This window comes from Candoia aspera, chromosome 1 (genome assembly GCF_035149785.1).
Source record: "Candoia aspera isolate rCanAsp1 chromosome 1, rCanAsp1.hap2, whole genome shotgun sequence".
Taxonomy (NCBI): Eukaryota; Metazoa; Chordata; class Lepidosauria; order Squamata; family Boidae; genus Candoia; species Candoia aspera.
Genome location: NC_086153.1, coordinates 121,767,295 through 121,793,104, shown reverse-complemented (window position 1 = coordinate 121,793,104; position 25,810 = coordinate 121,767,295). Strand labels below are relative to the sequence as shown.

The window sequence follows — 25,810 nt, the reverse complement described above, 5'->3', positions numbered from 1 at the left end:
AACTGAGAATTGCAACCACTTTCCTCAAACCATTGATGCATTAGTTTCACAAAAACAAGGTCAAATATCCCACTAGTTTTATGTTGCCCTCTTTTTTCAAATTTTATAATAAAATATTAAAAAATAAATGAAGTTTTATTACTTACATACATTAACTATATTACATGTTTTATGTGAGGCCCAAGACAATTCCTCTCCACTCAATGTGGGCCAGGGAAGCCAAAAGGTTGGACACCCATGCCTCAAAGCATTAGGTAGTTTAGTATTCAAAGTCCCATATAACATTAGGAGTTCTTGATTTCCTTTTCCTTTCCCACTTTTTTTTTAAATCTCATTACAGTATATCGTAAGCCCGACCACGGCTAATTTGTACAGATCGTTCTGGATGCTGCTCGGGTTGTTTTTGCTGATCTTGAATACCTCGGAAACAGATGCTTCAAATATTAAGTCTGCTATTTAACTGGTCACCACTGAGCATGTAAGTAGTGATGGTGATGCTATCCGTTCAATCGTGTCCTATTCTGGGAGGTTCTATGCGAGTAATAAGCGCTACTAATTTGAAATTCTATTGTCATATAAAACGGGTTCCCTTTATGGAAAAAACACACACAGAACAATTCCTCTCTTGTCCTTATTTATAAACCCTGCCGGGGGAATGAAAGGGATAGTCCCGAAAAGGGACGATACAAATCCTCTTTTAATGTCACGGATCAGGGAAGAGTCGTGATGCGCAACTTCCCTGTACCCACGCAGCTCCCCGTCAACCGCTGCCAACGGAGATCAATTCGGACGCTTCCCCTGAGAACGTCAGGGAAGTTTGCCTCGCCCATTTGTGAGTGCGCTTGCGCAAAATTTCCCAGGCCTATCACGCGTAATCCTCTGATGCCGCCAACTAGCGTCATCAGAGGCAAGATGGCGATGCCCGTGGCGCCCATGGAGTAAGAGGCTGCTGGCATTCCTGGGTTCACAACTTCGCCTCAAGTTTCTGCCAAGGTTTACCAGGGGTCTCGGTGATTTATTCACTCTTTTCCTACTCGCGGATGTTGCCCTTCTGTCGTGGCTGGCGCCGCCTCGCGGTACCCGCGGTCGTCAGGGCGCGGTTGCAGCGTGCGCTGAACAGTGGGACCGCGGCGGATCCGGAGATTGGGCCTTCGAAATATGACGTTATTGTTATCGGTGGGGGCCATGCTGGCGTGGAGGCCGCAGCGGCGGCTGCCCGGGTGGGAGCCCAGACTTTGCTCATCACGCACAAAATAGACTCCATAGGTAAAGCGACCCCTTTTATTATTGCTAGGTCAGAGCTAATAAAAGTGCACATAAAACATGAATGATGCATTGCCAAAATTCCCGCTAGGGAGTATGATGAAGTATTTCCAGATAACACCCCGGGTTGATCTTTCCTTCCAACGGGCCAGATGTACCATCCTTGTAGAATAAATAACCCACAGAGAAAGAAAGAAAGAGCATTGTGGTGTCTTATTGGCTTCCTTATATTGCGTCTTAAATTACTGTGGATTACAGGAGTTTTATTTGCAAACTGAAGTTCAGCGTTTGTATGGACAAGCCCCTTCAATATTCCAGTATGACAGGATAATTAGCAATAGCTACTTCCTACAAACCACAAATAAGAAAGTTGGTGTGTTGGACAGCTAAGCGGTCACTCCATCTTTTAGGGGGGGAAATGTTCTTTATTCATGAAAGGATTTATAAGGAAGGATTCAGCTGAGCGAAAAAGTACCACAAATGCAAACAGTGGCTGGGATCTCACACTGCTAGGCTGAAGTGGGGTATAATAGTTTATGATTTGGTTTGTTGTGAGAACTCAGCTGTTATCTTAGCATGTTGTGCAAACCAGGATGTTGTCATAAGCCATAATATAATTTGGGCATAGCATGTTCTGTGTACAGAGCAACTGAGTTTACAGTGGTCAACTGGAATTTAAGTAGCATGAATATAGCCAATGGATGTGTTTCAGCATAAGCTAGTCAACCACATGTTAGGCTACTATGTAGTCCAACCCCATCCAATATGGCTAGTTTTTGATTTGTTGTATTGGGCAAAACCAAGCAGTTGGATCAATTTTTATTAACATAAGTTTTATTAAAAGTTTTAAAGAGAAGATAAAAACTAGAAAAAACTAATATAGAATAAAGAAAACAGAAAAAGAGAGTAAGAAAAAGGCAAAAGTGCAAAAAGAAATAGAAAGCAGAAGCTTCCTATTTCCTCTGCAGCAAATACAATTATGATTACAAAGTTATCTCTTACTCTATGATTAAAAAAAACACTTTTATATTACATAATTTTTTTTTCTAATCACCAAACCCTAAGTCATTGGTACATTTTTTTCTGTTTCATGCAAAAAGTCTAAGGAGTTTCCAGTCAGCCATAAATGTAGATACTGTCTTTGCTCTAATCAAGGAAGTCAATTTAGCCATCTCTGCAAGCTCCATCATCTTTACCAACCATTCCTCCATTATGGGTAGTGTCAAACCATTCCACTTTTAAGCATATAATAATCTCACTGTAGTTGTCATATATATAAAAACAAAGTTCCATGGCTTTTTTCTAGCTGTCTGTCCATTAATCCCAAAAGAAACGCCTCTGGATTCAATTGTACATTAGTCCTTAAAATCTTCTGAATTAGTGTATGTAATTCATTAGTGTATGTAATTAGTGTATGTAATTCATCCACCATATATGATAAAATGTCCCTTCATGTTGTTCACATTTCCAGCATAAATTCAAAGTACGTTTATATATTTTAGAAAATTTCTCTGGTGACAAATACCAGCGATACATCATTTTATAAAAATTCTCTTTAAGACTAGAACATAATGTAAATTTCAATTCTTTCAACCACATATTTTCCCGTTATTCCATTTGTATATTGTAACCAAAATTTTAGCCCATTTTATCATATATTCTTTCACTTGTTCTTCTGTCTCATATTTCAACAAAAGTTTATACACTTTAGCAAAAACATGGTCGTCATTTGTACATAATTCTATTTCAAACTCAGTCTTACATTGTTCAAAACCATAAAATCGTTTATCCGCTTTAAAGCTTTCTGATAATTGTACATAGGAAAACCAATGACAAGTATATCCTCCTATCAAATCTTCTCTTGATTTTATTTTACAATCCCCTTAAGAAAATTCTAGTATGTCATGGTAAATTAATCATTTATGTTTACTTTTTGTTTCTCCTCTATAAAATGCTTCTTGTGCTGATAGCCACAAAGGTGTTTTTGGGCACAACCTAGATTTATATTTATTCCATACTCTGAAAATGGCCTGCTTGACATAATGGTTTTTAAAATCTGTGTTAACCTTAACTTTGCCATACCATAAATATCCATGCCACCCAAATCTCAGATCATGTCCTTCTAACTCCAATAACCTATTTCTCAGCAGCACCCATTCTTTCATCCAAATTAAACAGCAGGCAGCAAAATACAATTTCAAATCTGGTAGGCCCTATCCTCCTTTTCTCTTTGCATCTCTTAATACTTTATATTTAACTTGGGTTTTTTCCCCTGCCATACAAATTTAGATATATCTTTCTGCCATTGTTTAAATGGTACATCAGTTGTCAAACAGGTATTGCTTGAAACAAAAATAACATTCTAGGTAAAACATTTGTCTTAATCACAGAAATTCTCCCCAAGAGGGACAATTGTACTTCATCCCAAGCAGTTGGATTAATTGAGCAAACCATGGTCTAGTTAATCATTCAGTCATGGGTAAACATGCTGTGTGAATATAGCTATATGTTTTACTTTCAAACTTCTTTCCAAGAGCATTTGCTAAGCATTTTTTTAGATTTGAAATGTATAATATGCTGGCATTCTCCCAATTGCCCAATGATACAGAATGTTGTAGTAAAAGCTACATCATGGTCTCCAGAGCACAGCTGCAGTTGCATGGAACTGTCAACCTCTTTGCTGTATTCCAGCCATACTCTGTTAATAACTACATCAAGTTAGTAACTTCTTGCCACTAAATTGCTAGGGAGTTGCTATTTCCAACCCATAGAAAGGGTCTGTTTTTCTTACCTGTCAGCCCTTATACCTCGTTTTATGTATGTGTCTTTGTATGATACATAAACCTCTATATAAAAAGATTTGAACTTTGTATTTGGTGCAGGACAAATGTCATGCAACCCTTCCTTTGGTGGAATTGGGAAAGGACATCTCATAAGAGAAGTGGATGCACTGGATGGGCTCTGTGGTCGAGTCTGTGATCAGTCTGGAGTGCATTACAAAGTGCTAAACAAGAGAAAAGGACCAGCAGTCTGGGGTTTCCGGGCACAGATTGACCGAAAGCTCTACAAAGAAAACATGCAGGTGAGATGGCAAAGAGCCAGGTAGAAAAATAGGTATCTTAGGCTGCCATCTTATTTCCTGGAAGAAAGCCCAATACCCAATTGGATTTCCTGGATGTCAAATGAAAAAAGCAACTGCTAAATGTATAAATAAAAGATGCATGAGTTCAGTGTGGATTCCAAGTATGAAAAAACAACAGTGCTTTCTTATACCATTAATTCTGAGACATTTCTGAAAATGTGCAGCTGCAACTGTGTGCAGATCCAATCATCTCATTTATTTTAAAAATATACATATTGCTTCTTACAGGACCCTGAAGCAATATATAAAGCTTCAAATGCAAAGGCCTTAATGGGGAAAATCCATGTAGTGATACATAGGAAAAACATCGTATTTTTCATATTTTTGAAACATACTGTCATGAGTAAGGATGGCGAGCAGGGGGCTCCCACCCAGACTGTCAAGCGCATGCGTAGCACTGAGGAACTGTTCAGCCATTCAAAGAGACACAGATCGGGACCGCCTTAACCTTTGGGGTTTATATGGCTGGGTTTTCCCACGCTTCCTCAGTTTGTTAGGATTCTTGTTAAGTACCACTAATAAATATTAGAGACCAAGTCATTGTCTCAGTGTGTTTCCTGGTAATCAGGACACATACACCTTATGAAAACATACACATTTACCTTTTAACCATCTTACATAATGTACATGACTGTTCGGAAGCCACCTTACATTTTATTTATAACGATGAAAGTATGATGCAAATAATTCATACAAGATCACAGATCAAAGATTACTGCTGCAGCAATTCCCTGCCGTTCCCAGGTTGGTCTCAGCCAGTCCCGTTTTGTTTGCCTCGGATCTCTCTGAACAGGTTAGGTAATCCTTTTAGTTGCTGATTTCGAAGTGAAATGTTCCAAAGGTACATTTCCATAAGGAGTGCATCTCTTGATATATGCAGTTCAGAATTATTTATCGAAAGAGAAGTATTGCCATTTCCAAGTAGTATGTCATTCTTTTTTCACATCTGTAAATGATAGTCATTCAAAGTAGCAATTTCTCAAATATGTTAAATTGGGTGGGGAACCTGTGGCTCTCCAGATGTTGCTGAACTACCAATCCCAACAGCCTTAGAGCGCAAGACCAGTGAGGAAGAATGGTTCAGTTCAGCAGCGTTTGAAAGACCACAAGTTTCCTCAGCCTGCTTTAACTGTAGGAAATAGATGCTGCTCTTTTCTTTCCCCAACATAGCAACTCAAGGCATGTTGGACTACAGCATATTTCAACATGATCCAATGCACGGAAGAGATCCATTTTATTCTAGAAGGTGCTCTAGAAGATAAAATACAAAGATCTTCTCAGAAGTACTTTTGTTTAAAGAGCATTTTAAGTTCCCAGGCCCAGGGTTAATGTGTTTGTTATGTATTTGTGGGGTCCCTGACGTATTTGGACTGTTTATTGTTCTAGTTGTTTCAGGGCTGCCTGTTAATGTGAGCTTTAACTGTTTTTTGGATTTTGTAAGTCACCCAGAGTCTTCTGAAGTTGGTGGCCATAACAAATCTAATAAATTAAAATTTATTAAATTAAATTACACTCATTCTATGAAATGGGCTATTGTTAAGATTGTGTTGGCGGAAGTGCTTTTTACATAGGACTTCCCAAACTCCGCCATTTCAGTGGCAGAGTTTGAGAAGTAAAAAAGATTCTGATGTAGTTTCTGTCCTTTTTTGTACACTTTTGGTGAGAAAAACCAACAATTGTGTCTAGATCAAGTCAGATGTCTATTCTTACACGGAACAATAGAGTTTCTTCAGTTTTGTTTTTGTATAACAGGGTAATTCTCTAGCTGTTTGCATAGGGCATTTGTTTAGTACACTTATTGTTTATTATTTCTAAAAACTAGACTAACGTAACATTAAAAATGAACTTCACAAAGAAAAGACTCGTCTGACTTGGAGGGGATGGGGTGGACAATTAGCTATTGCCTGTGACAGCCTTCCCCAACCCAGGGAATGTTGAGACCTCACCTCCCTGAATTCCAGTTAAAGTAGCCTTTGGTTTTGCTGTAGGGAAATTCTAGGAGTTGCTGTCCCAACACATCTGGGCAGCCTCAATACGTGTAGTTAGCTTTTGTCATCCACTGCATTGGGGGGAGTAGGTGACCTCAGTAACTGAGAATCATGGTGGTAGAGGTAGATAGGGATGTGCAGTGAGACCAGCAAATGTAATGCCGGTCCTGGTTTCTTTCAAATCAAGGAAGGGTGGAGAACAATGTAACTTGTATGGGTGAAAGGTTCTATGACTAATAACTTCCTGATTTTTAACATCCTGATTGGATGGAAACACTGCAACTTTCCAGTAAAATTGACCTATTCATCAACATTAATTGATGAATGTGTGATTTGTATGGATACTGCTTTTTCGTTGGACTATGTCCAAAGGGATTCATGATATAACAAATAGAGCAAATAAAAATCCTAACTAAAAACTTAACTATAAAGTCAATAAATAAATATGCAATACAAGCATAAAACCATATAATTTTACATAAAATATCATACCCAAATGGACTAAACTACAGTGGGTAGAAGTAAGCAGAAAGTGAATAAAGCTTAATAAAGAAAGAAAAGGCTACTGTACAGTGAGCTAAAGAAAGAAGTTATTTTTAAGTGACTTTTTATTGATGATGCATTATGTCCAGCTTTTTTCCTACCAGTAGGAGCATTCCTTGGAGTCAATTTCTGGCAAATACTGGAAATTGGGAGATGTTCACCAATTCCCCCCTCCCTTTGTAACCCTAAGAACCTTCTCCTCCACTGTTCCAGAGGGTTCCAATCTCTCTAGAGAAATTTGGAGGGCACAATGGATTAGTAAGGGTGAATCATGGTCTTTCTTTTATCAACCGGATTGCTCCACCGGTTTAGAAGACTACCTTTAATTCATAGCTGTGGTCCATCATGTTTTTTTTTTCCTTAACAGCACATGTGAGAATACTTAGAAGGAAAAAGAATATCATCACAATATATAACCCTCAGATGCCAATCTTTATGGAACCAAAACAGCAATAGATCTCTGAATGCTTGGGAGAGTTAAAAGTTTGAAAAGTCCTCCTTCTGAAAAAAAACAAACAAACCCAGGACTGAGTGTGCTTAATAGGCCAGGAACACTGGTTGATTGTTAAAGAAAAAAAAATAGAAAAAGGGATCTTTTGTTCAAGGCTCCATTTGTAGAGTCTAAATTTTCTTTGTAATTTGTCATCTTAATACTACACTGTACAAATCATAGAGCAGAGCACTTTGCAAAGTGAACAAACCATCTCTCCGAACCTGTTGCTTAAGGTGCCAAGGCTGATGATGTGTCTCCCAAACACTTGATGTGGCTGCTGTGAATTTGCTTCTCAGTCTTCCGAGTATGCGCATACTTGCACAGAAAATAGTTCTGCCACAATTGCTACCAAAGCATGGTGAACGTTGCCACTCCCAACTGCAAGTTCAGAGAGAAGTTTCACTTGTTTCATGAAGCACCCTTTTGGATGGTTTGCACAGCTTAATTAAATGTTGCTGCTTCACTGTAAATAGTGAAATTGTACATCTTTAGGGAAGTACAGTAAATAAACTAACAAAAACTATTTTATTTTGCTTATCCATTGGCTTACATTTTAATAAAGTCATGTAGTGTAGGGAAATTCCTAAGGGCAGCTAACGTATTCTAAAAAATAAGATTTATTTATCAATAGCAAGGTAGATTTGGGATCTGAATTTTTACCCAAGAGCTTACACTCAAAGAGAGATCCTTGAGGAGGAAGAAAGGCTCCATGTTAATAATTGGAAGGTTTTTGTTTGCTTTTCATTCCTTAGGAGGTCTTGCCTGAGCAAGTGTATTCAATTCTGTTTTTCCCCTGGTAGAAAGAAATTCTGCAAACCCCACTCCTGACCATTTGTGAAGCATCAGTGGAAGACCTGCTGCTGACAGTACCAGAGCCAAATCATCCTGGCAAATCCTGCATCAGTGGAGTCATTCTGGGTCGGTATTAAAAGAAAACGCTACTTCCTGAATCAATAGATTCCATCTGTCTGCTCTGAGAAGTATTTCCTTGGAAAACTTTCAAGGGACTAGGGTAGCCTAGTTGCTGCTGGTGATGATTCGTGCATAAGGTTCTCATGACTGGGACTTCTTTTCTCCAGTGTTAGTTTTTCTGGGTGCTGCTTTGTAAAGCAGTCTATAAGAAAATCTGTCTTTTGCATTTGCATTAGAACAACTTATCCACATGGGGGCAGGTGGGAGATGGGATTTGGTTTGGAAATTAGCCCAGTTAATTTCGTAGAAAGTAGTTTTGCTTATTTCTGAGCCAATCCAGTTTGAGTGAGGAAGCTTTAAGATTTCTTAAACCTTTTTGCCCAGAAATCCTCTGGTTCTCCACATTTTCACTCAGCCTCCTGCCCTTTAGAGTATCAGTTTGACCACGATGGAGTTACAACCTCACTTCTCCCACAGTCATTAAGTGAGTCACCCATGGTTGTTAAGGGAAAAGTCATGTGACTGTGACTTGTGATTTTACTGCTGGCTTCTCTGTTGACTCTGTCGGAAGCTGGCTGTGAAGTGTGTAAATGACGATCATGTGACTGTGGGACGTTGTGACAGTTGTAAATGCCCACCAGTTGTGAATCGCCTGAATGTCAACAATGTGACCGTGGGGATGCTGTGATGGTTGTATGTGTGAGGACCAGTCTTAAAGTTACTTTTTCAGCACCATTGTAACTTCAAAAGGTCGCTAAACAGGGCAGTCGCTAAGTGAGGAGTACCTGTACTTGTTACCTAGAAGTTGCGCTTTTATCAGAGACTGTCAGAGCATGCTTATAGCTCGCTGTCTCTCTCCCCCAGTACTACGCACTTTCTTCCACCTTTTCTTCTGGCATTCTGCCTGCAGTGTCCCAGAGAGGCTGCCGCCTCCTGGAGGGGCTGGAATGAATCTGCCTTTTGCTGATGTGCAGAAACTCATGTTGGAGAGAAAATGTATATGGGGTGTGTCTCGGCTTGTCTGACAAGAGAGGATGGAAAGAAAGCTGCAGTATTGGGAAAGCAGGTTGACTGTTCACAACAAATAAACAAAAAAAAACCCCAAATAGATTTATGGATGTGATTGTACTGTAGTAGAGTCTTAATGAATTAATATCTGCATGTTTGCCCATTGTTTAGATTGTTGAGAAAGGTCCATATCCATTCTGAGGAAGGAATCACATGGTCAGTTTTCAGGTTGAAAAGCTACCAAGAGTTTCATCATTCCGTAGCAACCCAGACACTAGCTTCGCCTCAGACGAGAGAAGAACTCCATCTGTCTTGTAAATCCAGAATGCTTATTTGTTTAGGGTTTTTTTTCCCTTATTTAAATCTGTTCATGAGAGATAGACATTCAACAGGGTGAGTCCTCTGGCATGTCTTCAAAATCTATTCCATTTTCAGAAAGTCAGTTTTAACCAGAAGTTGGTGAGTTCCAGGTGCCTGTTTGTGATAAAGCAGGGCATTCAGCTACATCCTGAGGAGGAATATAAATATCTCACTTTATATATAGTACCGCATTAAGGCAAAGTGGAAATGTTTTCATTTTGCAAATCAAGGCACTGGAGCTTGCACATGGTGGCTTATGGCTTAGTATGCTCTGTGTGTGTGGGGGTGGGTACTACACCATACATAATAGATAGCTTCAAAATAATTGTTCTGACCTGGAGATAGGATTCTTTTAGGTTAGGATTGTGTTGGATTCCAAAGAATCCTATTAGAGTACCAAAGTTTTAGAGTTGGTTCAGGCAGCAGTGCTGAATAGACAGAGCCATGTATGCTACTTGACCTTTGTGTGCCCAGTGTTAGGGGCAGGATGTCCTACTGCCAAAATGGAAGTGAGTTTCAACTGCCAGTCTGGTTGTGTTTTGTACATAAAGTGGAGGGATACCGTCTTTTTCCCCTTAGGCAGTAATATGTCTTACGTTGACCTTGAAAAATACTCATTTTTACCAGGCTTTTTTGGCTCAGAACAGTAAATTGTTTTATTTTGGCCTTTGTGATTTAGTTCTGTGTATGACACTTTGATATCCATAAAGGATCAGACTAAATACTGATGTTTTGCTTTCAGATAGAGCAGAATTTACACCTCTATTGTAGATGAGAATATAGTGTAAGTTGCCAACTTTAAATAGCAGCATCGTATGTCTTGGGGTAGCTTTCCCCAAATTAATATTCTTCAGATGTGCTAGAACTGTAACTCCCAAAGTTCTCAGCTACACCAGGTTGAAGGAAGTTGCTTTAAGGTTTTAAATGATGTTAATCTGAAAAAAATAAAATTATTTTTCTCTTCTAATATTGTAGCTATCTCTGTTGATGTAAACCTGCTAGACTGGAAAACAAGATACATACAATTCTTTACTATCAGGGCAGAAGCTAGTATGATACATTGTCTGTTTCATTTTGTTCCCATCCTCAGAAGATGGAACGAAAGTACATGCTGGGAGTGTCATTCTGACTACAGGGACATTTCTGAGAGGGATGATTCTAATTGGATTGGAAATGCATCCTGCGGGGCGAATGGGAGACCAGCCCTCCATTGGCCTGGCCCAGACGCTGGAGAAGATCGGATTTACCATGGGAAGGCTCAAGACTGGAACTCCACCACGATTACTGAAAGACTCCATTGACTTCACTCATCTGCAGAAACAGGTGGCAGATGACCCTCCTGCACCATTCAGCTTCCTCAGTGAAGCTGTGTGGATTAAGGTGGGCCTGAATATTCAGGGGAGTGCATGTATATTCATATAGTCCTGTGTTTTGTTTTTAGCACATGAGGAGAATCTTTTGAAATGGCTATTTTCATATGGGAGTGGTCTGAATGGATATAGGGCTCCCTAAAAAGTTTCTCCCTCCTAAATCAGGGCCAAAGCCCATCCAATGTAACATTCAGTGTCAGTCGGTTCTCAGTGGACACCTCAAAGCAGGATTTATAGGCAATAGTTCTCCTGTATGCTCCTGTATGTGGGAGGGAGGGACCTAAAGATGACATTTCTCTATTCCTATGTTAGGAGTTGCTAAGATTCGCATAAGCAGTTTCCAGAAAGCTTCACTGATATTGGGACAGTCTGTTGATTATGTATACAAAAAATGCCCAACTTTTGGGGGACCAGGTTTCACTAGGTCTTTGAGTGGTATTCTTAAGTCACCTTCTAAAAACTGGTGGGTAGAACTAGCAAAAACTAAATTTGAATTAATTTCATTAAAATATATTTGATTAAAATCAAGTACAGTATGTTTAATGGAAATTGGAGGGGTCTTTGCGGGCTGCACCCCAACCCTTGGAAATGGCATGTTGCTTTAGGATCTCAGGTTGCATAATTCTGTTTTGCAATATTTATTTCTAAGTTTTCAGTAAGAAGACTATGGATAGATTTTAAAAGCCATTTCCCCCCTTCTCTGCTGGACATTTTGCTAATAAATAGCTGCCCTATGACTCTTATACCCCACATCTTCATCCTTACTCCCTTCTTGAACATTTTTTATACTTTCATATACTATTTGTTGTTGTTTATTCGTTTAGTCGCTTCCGACTCTTCGTGACTTCATGGACCAGCCCACGCCAGAGCTTCCTGTCGGTCGTCAACACCCCCAGCTCCCCCAGGGACGAGTCCGTCACCTCTAGAATATCATCCATCCACCTTGCCCTTGGTCGGCCCCTCTTCCTTTTGCCCTCCACTCTCCCTAGCATCAGCATCTTCTCCAGGGTGTCCTGTCTTCTCATTATGTGGCCAAAGTATTTCAGTTTGGCCTTTAATATCATTCCCTCGAGTGAGCAGTCTGGCTTTATTTCCTGGAGGATGGACTGGTTTGATCTTCTTGCAGTCCAAGGCACTCTCAGAATTTTCCTCCAACACCACAGTTCAAAAGCATCGATCTTCCTTCTCTCAGCCTTCCTTATGGTCCAGCTCTCGCAGCCATATGTTACTACGGGGAACACCATTGCTTTAACTATGCGGGCCTTTGTTGTCAGTGTGATGTCTCTGCTCTTAACTATTTGATCGAGATTTGTCATTGCTCTTCTCCCAAGGATTAAGTGTCTTCTGATTTCCTGACTGCAGTCAGCATCTGCAGTAATCTTTGCACCTAGGAATACAAAGTTTTTCACTGCTTCTACATTTTCTCCCTCTATTTGCCAGTTATCAATCAAGCTGGTTGCCATAATCTTGGTTTTTTTGAGGTTTAGCTGCAAGCCAGCTTTTGCACTTTCTTCTTTCACCTTCATCATAAGGCTCCTCAGTTCTTCTTCACTTTCAGCCATCAAAGTGGTATCATCTGCATATCTGAGATTGTTAATGTTTCTTCCAGAGATTTTAACTCCAGCTTTGGATTCCTCAAGCCCAGCTTGTCGCATGATGTGTTCTGCATACAAGTTGAATAGGTAGGTTGAGAGTATACAGCCCTGCCGTACTCCTTTCCCAATCTTAAACCAGTCCGTTGTTCCGTGGTCTGTTCTTACTGTTGCTACCTGGTCGTTATACAGATTCTTCAGGAGGCATACAATATGACTTGGTATCCCCATACCACTAAGAACTTGCCACAATTTGTTATGGTCCACACAGTCAAAGGCTTTAGAATAGTCAATAAAACAGAAATAGATGTTTTTCTGAAACTCCCTGGCTTTTTCCATTATCCAGCGGATATTGGCAATTTGGTCTCTAGTTCCTCTGCCTTTTCTAAACCCAGCTTGTACATCTGGCAATTCTCGCTCCATGAACTGCTGAAGTCTACCTTGCAGGATCTTGAGCATTACCTTACTGGCATGTGAAATGAGTGCCACTGTTCGATAGTTTGAACATTCTTTAGTGTTCTCCTTTTTTGGTATGGGGATATAAGCTGATTTTTTCCAATCTGATGGCCATTCTTGTGTTTTCCAAATTTGCTGGCCTATAGCATGCATTACCTTGACAGCATCATCTTGCAAGATTTTGAGCGGTTCAGCTGGGATGCCATCGTCTCCTGCTGCCTTGTTATTAGCAATGCTTCTTAAGGCCCATTCAACCTCACTCTTCAGGATGTCTGGCTCTAGCTCACTGACCACACCGTCAAAGCTATCCCCGATATTGTTATCCTTCCTATACAGGTCTTCTGTATATTCTTGCCACCTTTTCTTGATCTCTTCTCCTTCTGTTAGGTCCTTGCCACCTTTGTTTTTGATTGTGCCCATTTTTGCCTGGAATTTACCTCCAATGTTTCTAATTTTCTGGAAGAGGTCTCTTGTCCTTCCTATTCTATTGTCTTCTTCCACTTCCACACATTGCTTGTTTAAAAATAATTCCTTATCTCTTCTGGCTAACCTCTGGAATTTTGCATTTAATTGGGCATATCTCCCCCTATCACTGTTGCCTTTTGCTTTCCTTCTTTCTTGGGCTACTTCTAATGTCTCAGCAGACAGCCATTTTGCCTTTTTGGTTTTCTCTTTCTTTGGGATGTATTTTGTTGCCGCCTCCTGAACAATGCTGCGAACTTCTGTCCAGAGTTCTTCCGGGACCCTATCTACTAAGTCCAGTCCCTTAAATCGATTCTTCACCTCCACTGCATATTCCTTAGGAATATTAGTGAGCTCATATCTAGCTGATCTGTGGGTCTTCCCTAATCTCTTTAGTCTGATCCTAAATTGTGCAATAAGAAGTTCGTGATCGGAACTACAGTCAGCTCCAGGTCTTGTTTTTACCGACTGTATAGATGTCCGCCACCTTTGGCTGCAAAGGATGTAGTCAATCTGATTTCGGTGTTGTCCATGTGTAAAGCCGTCTCTTAGGTTGTTGGAAGAGAGTGTTTGTTATGCAGAGTGAGTTGTCTTGGCAAAATTCTATCAGCCTATGTCCTGCTTCGTTTTGTTCTCCCAGGCCATACTTACCTGTAATTCCAGGTGTCATTTGACTGCCCACCTTAGCATTCCAGTCTCCTGTGATGAAAATAACATCTCTTTTAGGCGTGTTGTCCAGTAGGTGCTGCAGATCCTCACGGAACTGCTCTACTTCAGCTTCTTCAGCATCTGTGGTTGGGGCGTATATTTGGATCACTGTGATGTTAGATGGCTTGCCCTGAATTCGAATTGAGATCATTCTGTCGTTTTTTGGGTTGTATCCAAGCACTGCTTTCGCCACTTTACTATTAATTATGAAGGCTACTCCATTTCTTCTGTGGTCCTCTTGTCCACAGTAGTAGATCTGGTGGTCATTTGATGTGAAGTGGCCCATTCCAGTCCATTTCAGTTCACTGACGCCCAAAATGTCTATCTTTAATCTTGACATCTCACCAATAAGCACATCCAATTTCCCCTGGCTCATAGATCTTACATTGCAGGTTCCAATGGTGTGTTGATCCTTAGAACATCGGATTCGCTGTTCACCACCAGCACCGTTGGCCGCTAGCCGTCCTTTCGGCTTTGAGCTAGCTGCGTCATCACGTCTGGGGCTAGTTGAACTCATCCTCTGTTCCTCCCCAGTAGCATTTTGACCATCTTCCGACCTGGGGGTCTCATCTTCCAATGGTATACCGACATATCTCTGGTTGTACTGATCCATTTAGTTTTCACGGCAAGAATACTGGGGTGGGTTGCCATGACCTTCCCCAGGGATCGCATTTAGTCTGACCTCTCTGTCATGACCTTCCCGTCTTGGGTGGCCCTTCACGGTTTAGCTCATGGCATCATTGAGGTGCTCAAGCTCCAGCACCACGACAAGGTAACGATCCTTTGCTGAAGATATACTATTTAACACTATAGTATTTGGGATTAGTGTTTAATACTAACAGTATTTAAAAGTATTTATAAGAGTATATTGCACAAAGGCTCCCTTAGCTCATACAACAAGACTTCCCACTGCTTTCTTCCCTCCTGTGCATTCCCTAAAACTAGCCCATAAAACCCTCAACTTTTCAGGGCAGATTTGTGGAGCACAGAGGGGAAGGAAAACCTTTATCCAGGAGATCCTGTTTTGTCATAATTGTATTCATCTGACTATTTATTGAAAAAGCAAAGAATAATTTTAAAAACAAGGGTCACCATTAGTAAGATCTGGATGCTCAGCTTCCTGAATGACCTTTGATTAACCTATTGACTAGCAACATCTCACATTAGCTGCTTTAGAAGCTCTAATTAGGCTTTGATGTCTTCCCAGCAGGTAGAATCAAAAGTCCAATGTACAATTTGGCACATAGATCCAATGTACAATTTGGCACATATAAAATTTATCTCATGCATTCACCAAATCCTGATAATCCTTTTACAGCCAGAGGATCAGTTGTCCTGTCATTTGACTCACACCAACCCTGAAGTAGAGCAGATCATCCGTGAGAATCTTCATCTGAGCAATCACATCAAAGAAACAATAAAAGGACCCCGGTGAATCTCTCTTTATTATATTTCTTAGCACTCAGCAATTTTTGCAAGTGGCAAGTACTGTTGTGGGATTTTGTGTAATGCTGTGGACACCAAAAGTAGTTTTTAAACATTTAAATGTTATAAAATTTTATTTTTAGAAATGAGCAATGATCAGAATATCATGTGATACCCTTTGTGAACAAAGATCTTGCTTGATTTCACAGTTTCTCTCAAGAAATTGGCATGAATCTTGGTTTTGTTCTTGGTGCAGTCTGAGAATTGCTATTGTTTTCTGTTATTATCTTAACATTTTTACGTAAACTGGCAATGTGAGCTGCTTAGAATTGGTTCATGATTAAAATGATCTATATGCCTGAAATTTTTTATTTTTAGTCAGTCATTTTCATATCCATCTATCTATATTGGATGCTGTCTAGTGATATTATAGGTGCCATATTACTGATTCCCAGCATTATCACTAATATCTGTGATACTTGACAGAGTATAATAAGCCCCCAAATAAAATAAGAGATAAACATAAATGCTGAGACGCTTACAATCTAAATGTCAGCCCAGGAGGCCAAAAGGAAGAAGAATAGGTGCAAGGTCAAGAGAGGAGCACAAATGCAATGGTACCATTTTGAGCCATGATTTCTATAGGCTTCTCTCTCTCTCTCTCGTTCCAAAAACTAGGTGATCGCAACACAACTATAATTTAACTTAATCGTAGAGTTTTAAAATACTAATCATATTTTTAAAATACGATTAAATCTTCTTGAATTTAATCTGTTTTTCTACAGTCATATTAAACATTAACACTTTGGTGTCAGCTTTTGAACAAACTCGGGGTTCTGCTCGCAAGGCTTTCAATGTTATGTAGCCCTGCATTAGAAGCTAAAGAATTCACCACAAAGACAAGGCACGAGGGCCTCTTGGTAGCCCCTTCCAGGCCTTTCACGTGGGTGAGTGAGGCCCCCTTGGATTGCATAGGGTTGTTTCTTATTTCCGTTCCCATCTGGTCTCTGTCATCTGTGCTATCTTTTATTCTTCATTTCTTGTTTCTTGTTGTATTTTTTAAAATGTTTTTACTTGCAAGCTGCCCTGATTCATTGGGAGTTGGGTGGCATGCAAAATAATAAATAAATAGTCTCCTGACGGTGTTAACATCCTGATTTAGCTGACTGTCCTGTGTCTAGATACTGCCCCTCCCTTGAGTCTAAAGTTCTACGTTTTCCGAATCGCCAGCATCAGATCTGGCTGGAGCCTGAGGGTCTGGATTCCGATGTCACGTACCCCCAGGGAATGTCCCTGACCCTGCCTCCTGAGATCCAGGAAGAAGTCATCACTCTTGTCAGAGGCTTGGAACATGCTAAGATGGTACAGCCAGGTGAGAAGGAGGAAGAAGGTCAGGTTTTTGTGTAAGCAGTTTCTCATTTTGGAAGATCATGTTATTTCTTATATCCTCCCACTCATATAGGGATTTTAATCTGTACAGTGTGGAGGCATCTCTTCCTCCTTTCAGAGAAATGGTTCACTAACTAATCTGTACACTAGCACTTTGTTCAGCCCCTGTAGAAATACCTAACAGCACAAATTTGTAGAGTTCTGTTTTACGTGTGCACATGACAACCATTGTTCACAACAGCTATTTTATCCATTTTACCCATACCAGGCTATGGAGTTCAGTATGATTATCTGGACCCCCGTCAGCTGAGCGCCTCCCTTGAATCTCGTCTGGTGCAGCGGCTCTTCTTTGCAGGACAGATCAATGGCACAACAGGCTATGAGGAAGCTGCAGCCCAGGTGAGTGACTTGAGAAAAGCATGCAGGAAGTGGATCAGGATTCAGAACCAGCATCTGCGATACTAATTTCATCAGTGGCATTTAGCCACAGGACATTTTACTGGTTCATTCAGGTTGAAATGCTGTTCCCCATTCTTGTCAGGGCTTGCCTGGAACACACGACAGTGGCTTTTTCACACACTTCTGGAATGCAGGCAATGAGGGAATTTACTCTTGTCCTAGAGGAAATCTGGGCTGCAGTCGGTCAAGTCACTTGAATTATTAAAATACGTAGGAGGAATCATGCTTAGCACAGGAATATTTAGGTTAAGTAGCAGAGTGCCCTTGAGGGATAATAGAGATGAAGCCAGAGACCTTCATTTTATTGTTTATTGTTTATTGAAAGCTGAGGATTTATTAGTAAAAGAAAAGGGAAATTCTAAGGAGAGTTGTCTGAAATCAAAGAATGGAGAAAGAAGCATTGTATTTTTACACCTCTCCTTCCTTTATGACCTGTTTAAAATGTCATAGAGAGAGGGAGCCAGAGATCCTTGGAAGAAGCAGGAACGAAAATTATTAAGCAGGAACCATGGAAGACTTTGCTGGGGCAGATTACATGTATGGAGATCTTCAGACATCTAACCCAAGGCTGGACCACGCTAGGGATGCAGAAAAAAATCCAGAAAAAGAAGATGCAGTAGAAATCTTTGCCAAGAACTTCAGGGAAAAGAAAAAACTGTGAGAAGTGTTGAATCCAGCAGGGGCTGTCTGAGATAGAGAAAGAGGAGGAAGTAAGGTCCTGAGATCCAGCATTAATAATGGCCGTGGAAAAATGAAGTCTGGCCTAGACATTAAAAAGGGAAGGGGGATGATCCATACTTTTCTGAATAAAAGGATGCTTGATTCTAGGCTCTTTCTAAAGGAAATGCTATACAAGAGAACAGGGCTCTCACTGGGTAAGTGCCATATAATTATTTTGATTGCATTACAGTCTGATTCATTAAGCATTTTTCAAGTCCAAGGTTATTTAACCAGAAGGTAATGGTTAGCCTCGCAAACACACCCTTTCCCCATTCATCTGACTTTGTTAGCTAATGTTTCAGACCATCTAGCATTTAGAAAGCAACATAATTAGTGACAAAGTGAAGATGAGCTGCTGCTCCCTGATGGCATCATCTACACAGCTTTTGGTCATCTGCACCAGCTTTCCTCTCTGAGGTCCACCTTCAGGCCTTATTCTTCCCACTCTAGACCCTTCCTTGTTCTCACTCTCTTTAAGCTTTTCAGTTTTAATTCCACCAGAATCCTTGACCCATGGTTCTTCTGTTCCAACACTCCTGGGTCTTTCAGGTTGATTCTCTCTAGGACAGAGGTGGGCAATTTGTAAAGAACTAGGGGTTTCAGTTCAGCCTTCTGATCTGCTGTCCCCTCACACCATTAATGTAGAGATGTGACCAGATGGGTCTAAACATTTTCAGACTATTTCTTCTTTGTTTCCCAGGGACAGGGCATTAAAGATAAGAATAGAAGCGATTTGCCTCCCATAGGCCTCTCACTCCCATTCTCACCCTCCTTTTTGAAAAACTGAGGGAAAATTTTGTCACAGTTCAGTCATATTGCTGCCAGATTTCTTTGGTATGACCTTGTGACACTGGGGGTCCAAATAGGGCACCGGAGAGCCACATAAGACTCATTGGCTGCCCACCACTGTTCTGGAATTAAAGTAGCTCACATCCAAAGCAGTGAGCAGCTGCATGCATCAAACAGACCATTGATACTTGCTATCCAGTCATATTTTCCTTATAACCCCTATTAACCCATTGTCTTCCTACAGGGTGTTGTTGCTGGAATCAATGCTGGCTTGCGGATCCAAGGGAAGCCTCCTTTTATCATCAGTCGCACTGAGGGATACATTGGGGTTTTGATTGATGACCTCACCACTCTTGGCACCAAAGAGCCATACCGGATGTTCACCAGCCGAGCAGAGTTTCGGATGTCCCTGCGTCCAGACAATGCTGATAGCAGGCTCACCTTCCGAGGTAGTCACTCCTCCAACATCTGTTTGGATACAGTCCTTTTTCTGCCTATCTCCACATGCCATTCTTTCTCTCGCTCTCTCTCTCTCTCTCTTTTGGTATACACTCCAGGCTACCATGAAGCTGGTTGTGTGTCACAAAAGCGGTATGAACAAGCCTCTTTGATGAAAGCAATGCTGGAGGAAGGAATGGAAGCACTGAAGTCCATTCGGTTTGGCTATACAAAGTGGAGGCAGCTCATTCCGGAGGCCAGAATCAGTCCCCATCATCATTTCCCTCGCAGGTTGTGGCTCCTGCTCTGTTTTTCTAGCATTTTGCTTTAGTGAGGCATAAAACCATCATCCTTGCATTCCATTTCGCACTTTTTAATGGAACAATCTAATACATTTATGAATTGTGCTTGAGTACACAAAGCTGTCCACCTGTATCTTTGAAAAAGTAAATACATTTCCTTTACCATTGATTTGGATGAGCCCAGGCACACTCGGAATGGAACATTGTTTATTCATTTAAAAGTTTAAGCCACTCCATAGCCAAACCTCTTTATTTACAATAAAACTCACGAAAAGTTGCAATTTGAATAAAAACACCTAACAATAAAAGCAAATGAAATGCAAAATAAAAACACCATGCAAACTAGGCAGCAGCAAGGTGGTCATTCAAATTCTAAAACAATATGATTTAAAATGCAATTAAAAGCCAATTTAGAAGCCTGGGGAAATACACAGGTCTTCCCCTGGTGCCTTACTGGGGAGGGCATTTTATAAATGGGGTGCCACCTCAGAAGAAGCCCTCTCCCTTGTAGAGAACCCATTACCTCCTTCGGTGGGGGGATCTGGAGGAGGGCCTCCTCGGAACACCTTAAGACCCAGGCAGGTACATATGGAAGAAGGTGCTCCTTAAGTAACCCAATCCTAAGTAGGATGGTAGGATCAGGGTCTGTGCTGAACACTTCAGTCAGATTAAGGAGGAGCTGTAGTGAGGAGGTTTTTTCTTTATAGGAAAAATGGGGTAATCTACTCAGAGATTGTGGTTCAAATGTAATCAACTCTTTAATCACAATTTCAAAACAGAAAAAAGGAGTTCCTGAGTACACTTTTTCAAAGTATCTATTTTACTTGGAGAATCAATTCTTTTTAAAAATATATAGGCAAAGTGTAGAATTAAGGCACAATTTGAGGGTTTTTTCCCCAACTTCTGATCTGTAGTTGCTTTGTCAGAAAATTTCAGAATGTTTTAGAAATTAACTAAGTTTTTTTTTAAGTTTTATCCTGCCTTCCTGTGACAAACTTAGAGATTATTTCACTGCCTAATAATAGGGTGGTTTGTTTCTTTTTGTTCAGTGCTCTGGACATCTTTCAGCACCCAGAAGTCAATGTGGAGATGTTAGTGAGAGCTCTCCCAGAGCCCATGAAAAAATTCACTGAATGGAAGCCATTGGCAGAGAGGCTGAAAATAGAAGGTACGGAATATTGTACTGAATGGTGAATTGTTATAATAGCCAGTAGAACTTCTTTTGGGGGGAATTAGCTCAGGACATAAATTCTTGCTAATCTCAAAACACTCTGAATTTCTTTGAAAAATAGCTGCTATAGAGAGAGAGTCTGCTTTCCTTCTCTTCTGCAGTGCAGAGGGAAATTTATCTAATTATGTGAACTAAGGAAAAAGCCAAATTGAATACAATGGAATTATTTCCAGACCTTACTTGTGGCTTTGAGAAAGCCAAGCTACCCACATCACTTTTCTTGCAAAGTTACTCTCAGTATAAGGCATTCTATTCTCCATTCACATTACATAGTATATGTAGTGCACCAAAAATCCTAAGCAATTGCCAGAGGATGCAATTGAGATTTTTTTTTGTTCTCTATCTTTTGTTTTTTTCAATCATGTTTATTATTATTATTATTATTCCCATTATTTCTCCTACAAGCTGTTTATGGTTTGCATGTGGCCAATCAAAAGCTGGAAATAGAGGAATTACGTCAAGATGAGGCTCTCCGTTTACCCGAGGATCTGGATTATTTCACCATCAGTGCATCTCTGTCCCAGGAAGTGCGAGAGAAACTGGATGCCCACCGTCCCCCAACGGTAAAGTACTGGAGGAGGCAGAAAACTTAATAGATGCTGTGTAAGCAGTCAGTGTTATGTGGGTCCTGGAAGGATTAGAAATTTCCAAATGGGGTGTTGTCTATCGAGGAACCATTAAAATACTTCTCTTGCAAGAGCTTATCTGCCTGCCTGTCCCTCTCTTTGTATTCCCCGTCAGTCACCATGATAACAGGGCTTTGATTGGCATTGGAGACAACCCAGCAAAAGAGGCTAAAGAACGTTCTAACCCAAGAAAGAAACAGCTGTGGAAGAGTAGGGGAAATATTTAGGGAGGCAAGATTCTGTTGCTTTAGTTAAAGTTATCATAGGAAATGTTTCACCTTCCTATTCCGATTTCAGTAGGAGGGAATATTTCTGAATTTGATGGGATTTACTTTCCAAATAGAAATGCTGTGGTGAACAAAATAAGAGTAAGTGAGATATTTGGCCTAGTCTTTCTACATTGATTTCACCTATTTTCCTTCATAAGTGCCTTTCTGAACTTTTATTGGAGAGGCAGCCTACTTGTTATTATCAGCCTGTATATATTTATATACAGACAAAAAAGTATACAATGCCCTGACTATCATTCATACTGCTTAGCTAGGATATTTAACCTCAGCTGCTTCAGTGAGCCATGTTATCCCGTTTGTAAGTCTTGCTAAACTGGTTGGGTAATGGGTGAGTTCACACATCACAACTGTTTGTTTGTTTTTATCCCGCCTTTATTATTTTTATAAACAACTCAAGGCGGCAAACATCCCTAGTACTCCCTCCTCCTCCTATTTTCCCACAACAACAACCCTGTGAGTTGGGTTGGGCTGAGAGAGAGGGACTGGCCCAGGGTCACCCAGCTGGCTTTCATGCCTGAGGTGGGACTAGAACTCACAGCTTCCCGGTTACTAGCCTGTTGCCTTAACCACTAGACAAAGCTACCTCATATCGCTCTGTTTGTTATGTGACTCCAGCCTTCATACATGAAGGAATGTATCATACTGGCAAAGAAACTGAGCTACAGATAGGACATCCTTGATTCAAGTGAGCAAATACTAAGTAGAAATATAATTTATACCACATTAGATATATGAACTTACATGCGTCAGAAAATATTGGACATCAATATGTAAATACATAGTGATTTGTATATTGGTGCATATTTAATTGGCTGCAGAAGTGGAATCAGTTTCACGGAAAAATATAAGTAGAAGTCACACTGTGAGGAGCGGCAACACTAGAGGTTGCATCATATAATCAAATTCCTTTTGTTGTGTTTAGGAAGTGAAAAGCATAATGCCTGCATCCTGTCCAGGAGCCCTACAAAATCTAAGCAAGCTTTTAGAAGATGCTTAAGGAGTGAAAAGTCACCTTTATTAACAAAACCTTGTAAACGCCATTTTCGTTGATAGTGTATATATGCTAAAAGAACTTATTTCTAGTTTTTTTCCCCCACTCATTAAAAAGCACTGGAGAGGAGAGAATCTTGGGAAAACACAATAGAATGATTTTTAGGAAGCAATGATCATGGAAATGAGCTCTTTTTATATATATATTGTATAATTTTTATTGAAAGAGAATTTTACACAAGGTTAAAAAACTACAGAAATTTAAACAGAAAAAAAGAAAAAGATCTAAAAGAATAAAAGAAAAAGGGACAGCAAAAGACAAAGAAAAAAGAAAGAAAAGATCTAAAGAAGCAACTTCTGATCTTCTTTGCAGCAGTTACAGACATAATAGTTACCACCTCCATTCTCCCAAATTACATATAGGTGCCCTTCTTCCCATAAACAAACCCTTTTAATCAATAAATCCCAAAATCACCAGTTCATTTTTATCCATTTTCAGCAAGAAGGGTTTCCAGTCTTTTATAAAATAAAGGGTTTCCAGTCTTTTATAAAAGTAATTGTAGTTCCCTCCTTAATCAAACAAGTCAATTTAGCCATATCTGGAAACTCCGCCATCTTCACGATCCATTCTTCCATTATCGGTGTTTCTGTGGTCTTCTATTTTTGTGCATATATTAGCCTCGCTGCAGTTATATAAAACCAGCTCTTTTTCCTTCTCACTGGTTTTAGATCAGCGCTGTCAGCCGCATCCCTGGGGTTACACCAGCTGCTGTTTGCAATCTACTGAGATTTGTGAAAGCCACCCATGGAAGAGCAGGGCAGATAGACAATTCATCTGGGACTGCTGAGCCATTATCTGAGGCGGAACTGCTGGGTCAAAGGAAGGTTGAAGCTACTGGTACAAATAGTTCTTTCTGAGCCAGAGTCACTGAACCATGATGTGTATTCCCGGTGCTTATAAATTTAAGTCCATGTGCTTTGATTAATATATATCATTTAATAAATATATAAATATAGATAATGACCTTGGTAGTGGATAAGTTGTGTTATTTTTTTATCCCCAAAAGAGCACATCACTGAATTTGACTTAAGAGACAAAAGAGGATCATGGTGTAATGCAAGGCTCTGAAAAGTCTGTGCTGGAGGGATTCTTTTTGTAACATTTGTTTGCATTTAACACTGGACTTGTTAACACACTGCTTTGGGTGGTTCCTGGCCACAGGAAAGAGCAGGGGCAGTGAGTCCAGTTAGATAGTACAATTCTTCCCCAATAATTAAGGAAAGTGTAACTGTCATAGTGAATAACATGCATTCACATAGTCCTCAGTACATTTTGCTATATTCTGTTACTCCAAAGAAGCAGTGCCTGTAGGGTTTTATGTAGCTACCTATTTATTGAATTTCTGTTCCATCCAGTCTAATTCAGCTGTCTTAAGCTATAATATCTTAATGCTTCATATGGCTGTGTATGCATATATATACTTCCAAAACTGAGAACTTGTGGCTGCTCAGATGTTGCTGAATTACAGTGACTAGCTTCCCTCCCCATTGCGTCAGCAACAACCGGAGGCTACAGGTTTTCCCCCCAAATCTTACCCCACGTTGCAGTATGAAAAGAGGAGAGGTATAGTTAAAAATTCACAGCAGCAAATTCCCAGGTATCAAATTGGGGGGGGGGGGCATTATCACAAGTAGACTGAAAGCAGTGACCATAAAAAAATGCTTGGTTAATTTTAATTGGCAAATATATCTTATGGAGAGAAGGGATTTTATAGGTTAGTACAATATCTTGAATTTAGCTCATTAACTGGTAGTTGCTCAGCCATAAAGTAGGAATGTATGGGTTGAGAACTGGGGCTCACTGGAGTTGGCCAATAAATTTAAATAACTAATAATGTGCAAAATTCTGAGGTCCTATTATCAATCTAAATAGTCTTATACAGTAGTATATTGTTGCCTAGTAATGTATGTGTGTATTACATACACACACACACTAATACTGTGATTACTGTCCCATTTTTCAAACAGCCAGCATATTGTTGCCTAGTGTAAGATCTGTGTAAACATGTAAAACTGTGATCACTTTGAGTCAAATCCCATCACTGCCCAGCAACAACATTCTAACCAGGAGCTAGAAGGGACAGACTTGTTCCGTTTTCGACAGGGAAAACATGAATAAGATGCAGATGTGATGCTTTTCATTATACAGAATTCTGCAGTTTAGCCAGAGTTGCTCCACATGCCATGCCTGTTCCTCTCTCTTTCTCATTTGTTAATTTGGTTAAGCAGACCCACTTGATAATGACTAAGTTAGTTTGGTATAATGCTGATCAAGAATGTACAGTAGTCAAATTTTGCCTGGCTTACAAAAATTGTGTAGCATTGTCCACAATTGACATTTAAAAGGGAAAAGATGATTCCGAGCGCATGTGGTCGCTGCTCTGTCCCAAGGGAAAAACTGCACCTTTTTTTAAGGAGTTGCTGGCAAGTGCAACCTGCATGCCCTCTAAACTGTTTTTCACTTCAAATCTCTTTTTTTTATAAGGACTTTATTCAATTTCAAGCCCTCAAAAATGACTTAAAGGAATTCGGTAGGTTTTTTGAAATTTGGAGGCTAAAACCCAACATCAGTAAAACCGAGGTCACTGGTTTTCATTTAAACAACAGACAAGCCAACTATATACCAAAAGTGGAATTTAGAAATCAGCTGCTAAAGTTCAAACACAACCCAAAGTATTTAGGAGTGACTCTCGATCAGTCTTTGACTTATAGGGAACACCTAAGAAAAACCACGGATAAAATAAAAACTAGGAACAATATTCTACACAAACTTTCTGGCACCAGCTGGGGAGAA

The 25,810-nt window shown here is 40.1% G+C and overlaps 1 protein-coding gene across 1 annotated transcript; it reads left to right on the top strand.

Annotated features, from left to right (window-relative positions):
- Positions 1–927: 927 nt before the first annotated feature.
- MTO1 (mitochondrial tRNA translation optimization 1) lies at positions 928–23,980 on the top strand. The gene is made up of 12 exons (XM_063313069.1): positions 928–1,266; positions 4,146–4,345; positions 8,230–8,347; positions 10,800–11,089; positions 15,616–15,728; positions 16,904–17,094; positions 17,380–17,510; positions 19,324–19,528; positions 19,637–19,808; positions 20,869–20,987; positions 21,456–21,613; positions 23,686–23,980. Exons 1-12 carry the CDS (start codon positions 1,041–1,043, stop codon positions 23,872–23,874), a joined length of 2,112 nt encoding a protein of 703 aa, XP_063169139.1. The 5' UTR covers positions 928–1,040; the 3' UTR covers positions 23,875–23,980.
- Positions 23,981–25,810: the final 1,830 nt, after the last annotated feature.

Coding starts and splice junctions, on each gene's coding strand:
- MTO1 (XM_063313069.1), top strand. CDS start 1,041: ATGTTGCCCTTCTGTCGTGGCTGGCGCCGCCTCGCGGTACCCGCGGTC. Junction 8,348..10,799: donor CATCAGTGGAGTCATTCTGG/GTCGGTATTAAA, acceptor TCCCATCCTCAG/AAGATGGAACGAAAGTACAT. Junction 19,529..19,636: donor TAGCAGGCTCACCTTCCGAG/GTAGTCACTCCT, acceptor TATACACTCCAG/GCTACCATGAAGCTGGTTGT.